The sequence below is a fragment of the Olea europaea genome, chromosome 15, assembly GCF_002742605.1.
Source record: "Olea europaea var. sylvestris chromosome 15, O_europaea_v1, whole genome shotgun sequence".
Taxonomy (NCBI): Eukaryota; Viridiplantae; Streptophyta; class Magnoliopsida; order Lamiales; family Oleaceae; genus Olea; species Olea europaea.
Window position 1 is genome coordinate 23,093,985 of NC_036251.1, and position 12,406 is coordinate 23,106,390.

Consider the following 12,406-nt stretch of genomic DNA (forward strand, 5'->3'; position numbering starts at 1 on the left):
GATACCGTATTGATCATAAAATGACAAATTAAGCTTAAGTATGTGAAGATAAATATTTTTTTTTTTAAATGTTTAAAGATATCCATGTCTTATATTTGAAGATTGGTATGTCTTATTTGAATTTTGGTAAAAATCGATCACAATCATTGTGTGATTGTCCTGATAGGTGATCGGACATTTGATTTATAAGTTTTTTAGAAGATGGAAGAAGTAGAAAAATCACCAAACAATTGGTTGGACCCCTTTTGCTCCACGAGATGTTGATACGAATTTGCTTAGGTAGATATAATTGTAATTTTTTATATCCAATCTCAAAGTTAAAAGGAAAAAAATAAAATAAAAAATATGTTGCACCTACTTTGAGGGTTGATTTCATAAAGCACATATAAAAGATGTTAACAAAATAATTTTGCTTTCAATATTTAAGTGAAAGCCAAAAGATACGGAAATGTCACGCTCTTATCCCGACGGTTCACTCTCCACCCCAAAAGTTGGCATCAAAAAAAGAAAACGTGTCCCTTAACTCCCATCTGCATTTCACATTTCTCTTATGAACTTCCAAGGGGGAAAAATGAAAATAAAAATTCTAACCAGGTAAACTCTACATTTATCTAACATTGGGGATAGTTCAGTGATCAAACTTTGAGTTTGTTTTCCAATGATCACTAGTTCGAGTTCCCTCAGGGCCATTGAGTTGAGTAACCGACTGTAAATTTTAGGGTCCTGTGGAATTAGTCGAGATGCTCGTAAATTAACCCAGACACTCATGATCATTAAAAAAAAAAAGATTTCTACATTTATCTTTACATAAATTAGTGTAATTTAATTGCGAGTATCTCATGACATTGCATGAGAATACTGTTTACATTCTCGTTGTGCATGTTAATTAATTTATTTTTACACGAGAATAAAAGTAAACGAGTTATACCCATCTTGAAAAATCAACAAAATCTCCTTAAAATTCAGTATCAACTGAATGAACTAAATTAAATATAGGCCATGATGTGGTAACTTCTGAAACCCCCTTTTTTTTTTTTTTACTTCTCAAATTACCAATAATTAAAATATAAATTTTAACCTTCATGAATATAATTAATTCCTTTTCTATCCTAAATTTTTTGGAATTTCTTGAATTAAATTACTTCAAGTTACCCAGGGAGAGATGATGATTTTACTTTTAACATTTAACAATGCAATTGATAACAATAAGAAAAAAGTGTCCTTGCTAGAAAAAAAGGATGATTGAGGTTTTGATCGCCTCTCACAAGCATCGATGCCCGCATGAATAAATAATTGGAAGAAGAAAGTGACCCCACCCTCTATTGTGAGGGTCGGTCGAAATTTCGATCAGTTTTTTCTGACAGAGTAGCTCGGTACTAACAATAAGATAAAAAAAGATTATTTTAATCAATTTCCTTGAAAAAACCTATACTGTAATACTAGCCAGCGAATCATTAGGTAGTATGAAGGACACGTTTCACCCAGTCAGCATCTAAGGAGTAACAAAAATATACACAGTACCTCACCCTTATATATACGCTTTTGGAAAGAGAGAGAAAGTTGAGGATATGGATCAAGTCATAACCACGCTGCTGCCTTTTAGTATTTATTATTATTATCCTATTTGTGAGTTGGTACTCATAAAATATGCATATATAATTTAAATAAATAATTTTTGCATTGAGTTTCTGTTTCTCAAATCCGAATCCGCATCTAAGCTACGTATAAAACCATTTACAGACGGGAGTTCTACTTCATATAAATTGCGACGCTTTTTGGATCTGGAGTGCTAAAATTTAAGAGTTTTATTACTTTGGAAATAGTTGTGAAATTCTAATGGCGATGGAAGATAACGAGAGTTGTAGTAGCAGAGTGGTGGAATCGGTGGCGACCAAGAACCGCCAGCACCGGAAGAAGGTGGAGGTGTACAATGAGGTGCTGCGCCGGCTCAAGGAATCGAACCATCCCGAGGCACAAGAGCCTGACTTCGACGATCAACTCTGGGCTCACTTTAATCGCCTGCCCGCCAGGTGACCTTTACCTTTTTCTTAACAATCTTACCCTACCCTACTTCTAGTCTATCCTTCCGTGCTCCACGAATTTATTATATTTATCTGAATTTTTTTATACATTATAGTTTTTTGTCTAGGTGCGTCTATGTAATGTTTGAGTGTTTTTCTCTAAGTTGGTCTTCAAATATTTATTTTCTTTTTCTTTTTCTTTTTTGTCTTTGTTTTTGTTTTTGTTTTTGTTTTTGTTTTTTTCATTTCTTGCTTCTTATGTTTTGGGATGCTTTTTTGGTCGGATTTAGATTTCTGCTGTTCTGAGGTTTTTGTTTTCTTTTTGATTCTAATTTTATTTAATCCATTGTAGTTTAAATGTGTTGATTCATATGTAAGTCTTCCCCCTCTAGGCACAAGGCAAGAACACAAATCAATCTGATTATTATCATTTTTTTTTTTTTTTTGGTCTTGCATGTTGAATATAATCGTTCTCTTTCTCTCTACCTGTGTATGGGTGTGTTGCAATATGATTTACAGTCATGACAGTTGATGCCTACGATGTTTCTGGCATGAAGGTATGCGATGGATGTCAATGTGGAAAGGGCGGAAGATGTTATCACGCACAAGCGATTGCTGCATCTGGCACGGGATCCTGCTAATAGGCCCGCATTTGAAGTCCGGCTTGTGCAGGTAAGTTGATTTATTAATACCTTCAACTCAATTGTTATAGAATAGCCTATTATTTGTTTCAATATTCCCTTTCTGTTATTGAATTTTGCATGTGGAGGTCTTCAATAAATAGCTCGGTGTCTTTCTACTTCACAATCCTATTTCTCTTTGTGGGTATTTAAGGAGATGTTCAGTAGACATTTAGAAGCTGAAATCTGGATGTCATTGTCTGTGGGTAGACTGATGGGGAAAGAAAAATGAAATAAGGCAGCATATATGAAACTATAGCTCCCATCAAAGCAAAAAATGGAACTATGTAAAACCAAATATTTGATCCATTAAACTCGTATTTGAGCATATTAAAAATTATTTTCACCAATCTAAGTATCTGATTTGAATAGTAGATAATAATAGCATGTAAGGAGTCACAAAATTCTAAAAATGTTATCGTACTGCTGTTAATTAACTGTGTTATTTCGCACACAAACCATAAAAAGAATTATCAAAGATTCTCTAAGTCTCGATTTTCACATGTCCTCTTCCAGCTATATTTCTCATGAGGCTGGATAAATCCAAGTTTGATTTGAAGATCATCAATGGAGTGCCATCAGAATTAATAGAAAACCTTTTGCCCTTATACTCTTCTGTTTTGTTCTTTATCTCTTTTATCTCACTGAGATTTTGTCATTTGATGGCTGGATGTAAATTTGTATTGCACAGTTTGTACCTTCCTCAGATGGAAATCCAGCAGATTCAGTCCATTCACTCTCACCAAGAAAGGGAAGGTATTAACACTTCCTTTTCAAGATTAATCCTGGATTACATACTTCCTGGTGTTTTATTAAAACATGTTGCTATATCTCATTATGGCTATGTATTGGTGGCAATTAGTAAAGGACATTGGTACATGTACATCAAGCTTTACATAATAGGTTACATAATGCCACGTTCTACTATATCATATGTCAGTTTAAAACATAGTCAATTTTTTCATCGAATCATTTCCCTCCACATCATTTTATGTAATTCCTTATGTACCATTGTTATGTACAAGTAGCATAATCCATCAATTATTAACTTTTCGTTCTTACACATCATATTATCAACGTGTTAGCGGGTGTGCTCTAATCTCTACCTCCATTATACATGTCTCAGTATCCATCCGCCACCAGCCTTTGGTTCTTCTCCTAATCTCGAAGCACTTGCTCTTGAAGTAAGTAAATCAGAAATTCAAGATGGGGGCATTGCTGTAAATGCTGGCTCCAAGTTTCCAAGGTATAGACTATATAAGAGATTATACTTTTGATCTTAATGGTTGTATGGTAGTGGTTTAATTACAATATTAACCTTTTAATCTTCTAGAGATAAGAAATTGAAAGGGAATCCACATCCAAAATAAATCCATGATGCACTATGATAAATATTATGTTCTATTGTATCTTTTCCTGCTATATTGAGTTCTTTGCTATAAAATTATCAAATTTGATTCTATCTGGAAGTAATGCTAACTCATTCTCTTGATCTTAATTGTCCCTTTATGTTGGTTGCGCTATATCGTGCCATCAAAATATTTGCTATACTTTGGTTGGAAGTCGTGTAATTTCTTTAACCTTTTGATATGTGATCTATAAGTTAAATTATCTCATAAAAATATCTGCTTAAGCTTTAGCCCCATTTATTATAATGCTTAATTCTATTTATGATTATGTAGGCCTATGCATGAAATTACTTTCTCCACAGATGACAAGCCCAGGCTTCTGAGTCAGGTAATTTGTTTTCTCACTTATTCTGATACCCCCGTCTATGATGATTATCTAATCATTATTTGCTTGCATAAACTGGTGCCATACTTTTGGTTATTTATTGATGACTGTGTTTATTGGTTTGTGTCTTCCTTCACCATCTAATCTTTATATGGCAGTCAAGATAACTTCTACATTGGCATCAAGTGGGTTCTAGGTAAAAAAAGATACTATTGGATGAAGTGTTTTGTTTTTTCTATTATAGTGTACTCTTCTTTTCTTCTAAGGCTGGCTTTTCAGTCATAATGTATATTGCTAAATGGAGTCCAAAATTCTGCTGTTTTGATAATAGTAATAGAAGAGAACTGGGTTTGTCCTCTCTGTGTATGCTTACAATTTCATTTGGGAATGCTATTTGGAATTTCAATTGATATACTTTTGAAAGGAAATGAGAAGTGTGGCTATTGAAGTACTTCACAGACTATATAGATGACCATTAAATGCTATTTCAAGAAAGTTTTTCTAAAAAATTCCATTAAAATTGTTTTGCATGAATTTTCCTCTCTATTTTGAATAGTTTAGCAGTTTTTTATTTCTAATTCGCATGTAAATTTAACGTATCTTTCCCTGAATATCCAGTTTTAAACATTTTATTTTATTATCAGGTTTCAAATCAAAACAAAGTGATCGGTACTCATTAGACAACTTACCATTTTTCTAATTAATAATCTAAGCACATAATTAAGGAATTGGATTTTTTTCTTTTTGAAACACCTGTTGCAGTGATGCAACTGTAATAAGTTGATGGTAGGGTGCCAAATTAGTTGATTATATATGGATGGCAGTCCAGTCAATAAGCCTTAGACACTTGTTCATGTGTGGTGGGAAGGTTTTGCAGTGAGAGGACTTGTGTTATGTTCAATAAGTGCACCTAATTGTTGGTCAATATGGTTTTATATGAGCAAGTTTTCTCGTACGACTGAACTATTACATTGTGAACCATGCAGTTGACTTCTTTACTCGCTGAAGTTGGGTTGAATATCCAGGAAGCACATGCCTTTTCCACTGTTGATGGATATTCTCTAGATGTCTTTGTTGTTGATGGTTGGCCATGTGAGGTATCTCCGTCCTCCGTGTTTTATTTCATACATCATGACGAGAGTGCTTCGTTCTATTTGGAAACCCAACCTTGTTCTGTTTGATTACACTGCATTTTTCACTTCAGTTTTGTTTTCACGAATCAATGTACTTTTATGGAAAGCTGGAAACAAAATTTGGAAGTGTTTCTAGTGATAAATAATTGAATGTAACGTGATCTCCGTGACCCTAATATTTCATTGAATTTTTCCTTTTAAATGAAATACTATGCTACGTTAATCATTTCCTTGGTCATGTTGAGCATATTGTCTGCTTTTTTGCATCATGAATTAAATAGGATTATTAAAATGATTAATTATAATACTCTACATTTAGTTTAAGATGTGATGAAAAGGACTTTTATGAGTTCCACATCAAATTTACATAAATACCATTGATGATTACTTGAGTTTAAATGTATTGAAAACTTATAAGACAATGTAACTAGTCTGCATTTTATATGAAAAAGTTAGTTTTTCATATAAAGTTGACGAAATAGATGTAAAAGTAACACAATGGTTGTAAAATAAATCAAAACACTACAAACTTATTATTTTCGACCCCTTTTTTTCTATCATTATCTAAAATGTGCTTAATCCTTGAAGGAAAAAGAGATATGCCATCACCATCACTCATTTTAAAAATCCGATGGCAATCTGGAGAACTTTGACTGACTCCTATTTTTGTTGTCTTTTTAGGAGGTTGAGCAACTCCGGGCTGCAGTGGATAAAGAAGTTTTGAAGCTTGAGGTACTTATCTGCTGCTCCTGCGTATAACTAAATGTGATTAAATAAAAAAATATTTTTGTAGTTTAGTATGCATGATTTATTTATCCTGCAAGGTTAAATTTAGTCTCATCAATGCTTAAATAACCTACTTGAAATTCTATTTATGCACAATCGATATGACTTCCACATGTTCTGTGTGTTTCCAGAAATGCTTTTGGCCGCATCTGCATACTTTGTCCCCACACAGTGATCATGAGAAAGTAGAAATCAAATGTGAACCAAATCATTTGAGAATACCCAATGATGGTACTGATGTCTGGGAAATTGATCCTAAACTTCTGAAATTTGAGCACAAAGTTGCATCGGGGTCATATGGTGATTTGTAAGTTTTGACACATCAAGAATCAAAGCTTATGCTAGCAGTTGACTGTCCAATTGACTCAAGAAATATTATTGTCTCAGATACAAAGGTACATACTGCAGCCAGGAAGTAGCAATCAAAATTCTCAAGGCCGAGCGTTTGAGTACGGAACTACAGAAGGAGTTTGCCCAAGAAGTATATATAATGAGGTTTGTAACATTGTAGTTGTGAACTCATTGGACGCTGAGATGTGAATTAGTTAGCCTTTCCCTGCTCCATCTTCTGAGTGATTTACTGTCAAAATTTGGTTGATCTTTTGTCAAAAGCTGAGAAGATGTTGAGACATAGAAAGCTAGTACATGCAACATATCTGTGTTTGCTAATTATTGTTTCTGTAACTTGTTATGCGTTCCTCCAGATTTATGCAATTCTTCTTATTTATTTCAAATATGGTGTATGCATGCCCATGTTGTTCACGTATGGCATGTTTGTCTGAGCCAGTTTGTATATACGGCTGCTAGTGCATGAACCTTTCACTGCACACTAGCGTCTGTGTTTATTCTTTTTTCCCCATAAATTTTACTAATGTTTGTGTAAATATTTTCACATTTTCTTGAAATTAGTCCATTAGCGATATCTCTGAATTCAAATTACCTCTTGAAGGATTGTTCTTTCCTTTGATTATTAATATTCCTTGTTTACAGAAAAGTTCGACACAAAAATGTTGTCCAGTTCATAGGGGCGTGCACCAAACCTCCGAACTTGTGCATAGTTACAGGTATGTCCCAACGGTACCTGTATCTTGGTAAAATGTAATGCCCCGAAATCTATGCTCCGGAGATTACTTAAATAATCACTTTAATCATGATAAAAGTTGATTAACACATTATAATATATAAAAATATTTGAGAAACATTGCGGAATAAACTAAACTATTTTATTGTCTTATAAAAAGTCGTGTAAATTCAAACCACTAATGAAATATTTAGCACTTTTTTTTATTCAGCGTTTATTTTAAAAATAAATAAATAAAATAAAATTCTAATTTGAATAAAAAAATAGTTTCTAACTAAATACCAAAAGAAAATCTTAAATTCTAGATCCAGCAATACAGACTCCGTCAGTAGTCTCAACTTCCAACTTCGATCCGTCAAGCATCTGTAAAAATAATTTAGAATATGGAATGAAAATATGAATATACTCAATATAGATTTCATGCCAGTATTTTCACAGTTTAATATAAAAAGCAAGTAAAATACGCACATAACTTTTTTAGTGGGATAGAAACCAGATCATCTCATTCTCAGTTAGGTCAAATTCATTCTCAATCTCCACTTAGGGTATTTAGCCATATGGTTGGTTTCCGTATAGATCTACATAATAATATCCTATGGTATCTTCCACAACATCTTTCTTTACTTTGGAACATATAATAGCGCATAAAACACTTAACTTAAAACATTAAAAAGTGAAAACATAAAATAACTGGATATTTAGAGAAATCTATACCTATTCATTAAATTCCTTGTTATTTGGGATTAAAAATTCTTGTGAACAAATCTCGAACGCGTTGAAAAAATTTTCTTTTCTTTCTTTTTCCTTTCTCTCTCTCTCTCTCTTTCACACGTTTTTTTTCTTTTTCTTTCTACCTCTAAATTCTGTAAATTTAAAGTGCACAATAAGAGGGTATTTATAGGGGTGATAATGATAATGATCTACTTAGAATTTTAATAGAATTTAAATTGGACTTTTAACAAATAATCCTATCAAATAAAATTCTAATTACACGAGGATAAGATTCTAGTTTAAATATTTTAAAATCCTAAATTTATCTATACACCTTTATGTTCAATAATCCAATAATAATTCAATATATATCCAAATATTAAATTCTAGTTTCGTCAAAACTCTTATTTTCAAATTATAAGTACGATAAAACTCTAAACTTGTCTAAATACTTTCATAACAGATAATTCAATAATAATTTAATAGATATCCCAAATTTAATTTTATGTAAAACTCTTTTTTTTTTTTTTCCTTTTTTTTTTTTTTGGGTATTACATAATATGTCCTAGACAGCATGCTCCTGTGATTAAGATATTGAAAATTAATATATATATATATGTGTGTGTGTGTGTGTGTGTGTGTGTGTGTGTGTGTGTAGTTCTTTTTGTGACATTCTAGCTGAGCCTTCATGCCATTTCTTTTATTGCAGAATTTATGTGCGGAGGAAGTGTTTACGACTATTTACACAAGCGAAAGGGTATCTTTAGGCTTCCATCTTTACTCAAAGTAGCAATCGACGTGTCAAAGGGAATGAACTATTTGCATCAGAATAATATAATACACAGGGACTTGAAGGCTGCCAATCTTTTGATGGATGAAAATGAAGTATGATACTCAACAATTAAGTGCTTCAAATGTCTGATTAGTTGTTATGTTGTTAATTTTCCATGATTTCACAATTGGTTTCCCCCTTTTAAGGTGCAGTTTGATCCGCATGAAAAATCAGAGTACCTGAAAATTCCTCTTTTACCATAAAAACAATATGTGCATGTTTAGCTCAAATTTTAATTGAAGCTTTCGTCAAACATACTTTTACCTACACATTTTGTAGGACCCACAACTTACTACTCACTTTTTATCCCCATATTTTGTAGGTACCACAACTTGTAACCACTTAAAGCACTACAAAACAAGCTCTAGAACAACTTATACTTTTTATTTCCTACCCCTTTGAACTTTGAAAGCTGAAGTCTGAATTGTCTGGCTATTGTTTGTGTATAGAATTTAATATGAGATCGTTTGGTTACTTTGATTTCTTTTCCCGCAGTTCAGTTTCCATGCTATTTCCATAAGCTTTATGCATTTTACATGCATTGGCATCATGCGCACTATCTAGTTTGTTGAAGTCTTGAGAAATTTTGGCCTGTTCTAATGATGCTTCATTCTAGGTGGTTAAAGTGGCTGATTTTGGGGTGGCCAGAGTGAAAGCACAAACTGGTGTGATGACAGCTGAAACTGGGACATATCGGTGGATGGCTCCTGAGGTAAATCTTTATAGACCAAATCTTAAGAGCCTTATAATTTGTTCGTCAGATATTAAAGTCTTACAGTTTATGGTTGATTGATGTGAGTATCATGATTCTTAGTGTTTTGAGATTCTTTTGATTTCAGCTGCAACGATTTTACTTCAATTTTTCTTTGTTGACTTTTCTTTCTTTTTTTTTTTTTTTTTTTTTTTGTAGGCCAATCTCTGTGTTACTTAATGTTGAATTAAACTGTCATTTGTTTACGTGATTATGTTATATTTGGTGATTGCAATTTTTCATGTTGGTGTGTCATTTCAACATTGTTTGAATATGCGTAATTCTCTAGTGTATTTATAGTTATAGTCTACATTATTGAAATACTGTTCAACAAGAAACACCGCATTTTTGAACATCTTATTAGTTGCTGTTTGCGTCATCTTTGTACTTTTGAGATGTGGTGAGGCATTTCTTCATTTTTAAACATGAATCTTGGGGATTCTCAAGGTTATGTCTTAACAAATTATCGGCTAAAATACTCAATGATCAACGAGCACACATATCGGGCTGGGCTTTTTTGTGGACACATTTTGGAGCTTTTATGTTTCAGAAGTTTTTGGATTAATTAAATTCTGAAGCTGATGTGATTACCCTTGTGCTATGTAATTATGATTTATCTTAATTGTTTATTTGAAAGAAATTAGTTGGCCGATTTGCATCACTAATTTTGTTTGCACTGTTATTTTGCTTATACTGGTGGGAAATTAAGCATTGTTTGCTATTGAATGTTTGTTCTTTTTGAAGGTTATAGAACATAAACCCTATGATCATAAGGCGGATGTTTTCAGTTTCGGGGTGGTTTTGTGGGAATTGCTGACGGGAAAGGTATATTTTGTTTAAAAGTTTGAGATTAGCATTCTTTCGGCTTTGCTTCTTGTTGAACTTGTAATATTTTGCTTCCAGCTTCCATATGAGTACTTAACTCCTTTACAAGCAGCAGTGGGTGTCGTGCAAAAGGTAAAGTATCTCTAGTCTAGAATGTAAGTCTGGTTATTTGACTTGTGATTAGCATTCTTCTGCATGAAACAGAAGTTTTCTTGAGACACTGGAAAATCATTTTTTCGTTGTCAGAGTTGAACTCTAGGCGCTTTTTGATTATTTGTTTCTAGGGTCTGCGCCCAACGATTCCAAAACATACTCATCCAATGTTTGCTGAGCTGCTTGAGAGATGCTGGCAGCACGATCCAACTCTGAGACCTGACTTTTCTGAGATAACAGCACTCTCGCAGCAAATTGCCAAAGAGGTATATTACATCCATCATGACTAAGTGATCATTATTTTAATTGATTAATGAATAATGGGCAACTGTTTTTATTTCTTGAACAATACTTTCAGAAATCTCACACCAAATTGCCATTTATTTTGAATCATGCATAAATATTCTGCTATAGATCGCTGGATGACACGCAATGTATGTGGAACAGGTTGGAGATGATGGTGAGGATCGACGCAAGGAGAAATCTGGAGGATTTTTTTCTGCCCTCAGACGTGTACATCACTAAATGCAAAAAATGTTCATCAGAAAACTAACCTCTAGTTTTTGGTCATCTATGTTGAGTTAAATCCCAAACAAAAATAATTTTATTGATATAAATTACTTTTACAATTTTGAAAACACACCCTACTTGCACTCTGCCTCTAATTTTATCTTGATAACACTATCTTTAATTCTCTTCAATACACTATTTCTCTCACTATATGCACTCTCTCTCTCTCAGCTCTGTCAATTTCTGTGTATACAAAATGCAAAGATAGAACCATATTTATAGGAGTGAGGTTGGAGGCTTTAATTCTAGATTCTTCCATTAACTGATTATAAGCTATTTTCCTAGAGAGATCTAAAATGGTTGGAAGTAGTATCTTTAAGGTGTTCCCAGATTTTTCTATGGCTGAGGAGGGATAATAAAGTTGGTCAAATCCTAGATGAATCTAGAAAAGTCATGTCAAAGTCAGTGATAATCTTCAATTCTCTCCCTTCAGCACCAACTTTTCATTTTGACTTCTCTTTTTAGTCATGCTGAACTTGGTTTGAAACTCAACGAGTTTTGAAGCATTCGGTCTTTCATTGTGATATGTTGGAGGCTTTAATTTTAGATTATTTCATTAATTGATTATAAGCTATTTTTCTAGAGAGATCTAGAATGGTTGGGGGCAGTATCTTTAGGGGTGAATGCAGTTCGATTTTGGCGGTTTTTGTTATATTTTCAATTCAAACTATTTTATGCAGTTGAAATTTTTTTCAAACTAAACCAAATCATTATATTTTTTCGAATCAAACCAAACCAAATAATAATTTGCGGTTTGGTTTGGTTTTAATCCACGATTTACCTATTGACATTATAATAATATATTTAATATAAGTTAACATATGAGTTTAAACGATAACTAATAATCTTAAACATAAAATTACATTCATATTTATTATCAAATTCATGAATAAATTATTTTCAGAGTTGATTGTTAAAAGATGTTAATGGAAAAAATACATTTTTCTTCATTTTTATTTACCTTTTTTTGTTTGACATTCATATTATCATATAGTGGTTGGTTAACGTAAAGTTACATTCTGTTATTATAGTTTGGTTAAAACTCATTTCGTCTTACTGGTGAGATGTTAAATAAGAATTGAATGAAATATATTTTAGATGTATAAAGATTGATAGAATTTCGGCTTAT

At 32.7% G+C, this 12,406-nt stretch overlaps 1 protein-coding gene across 2 annotated transcripts; it reads left to right on the forward strand.

Moving 5' to 3' along the window:
- The first annotated feature begins 1,637 nt into the window (after positions 1–1,637).
- LOC111410527 (serine/threonine-protein kinase STY46-like) lies at positions 1,638–11,347 on the forward strand. 2 transcript variants are annotated; one of them, XM_023040912.1, is made up of 16 exons: positions 1,639–2,030; positions 2,579–2,693; positions 3,393–3,457; positions 3,828–3,947; positions 4,384–4,438; positions 5,422–5,532; positions 6,250–6,300; positions 6,486–6,661; positions 6,742–6,849; positions 7,345–7,418; positions 8,856–9,031; positions 9,595–9,690; positions 10,474–10,554; positions 10,633–10,686; positions 10,839–10,973; positions 11,155–11,347. In XM_023040912.1, exons 1-16 carry the CDS (start codon positions 1,837–1,839, stop codon positions 11,230–11,232), a joined length of 1,689 nt encoding a protein of 562 aa, XP_022896680.1. In that variant the 5' UTR covers positions 1,639–1,836; the 3' UTR covers positions 11,233–11,347. The 2 variants fall into 2 exon arrangements, with proteins under 2 accessions (XP_022896681.1, XP_022896680.1); XM_023040913.1 differs by lacking the exon at positions 6,250–6,300 and having other exon boundaries at positions 1,638–2,030.
- Positions 11,348–12,406: the final 1,059 nt, after the last annotated feature.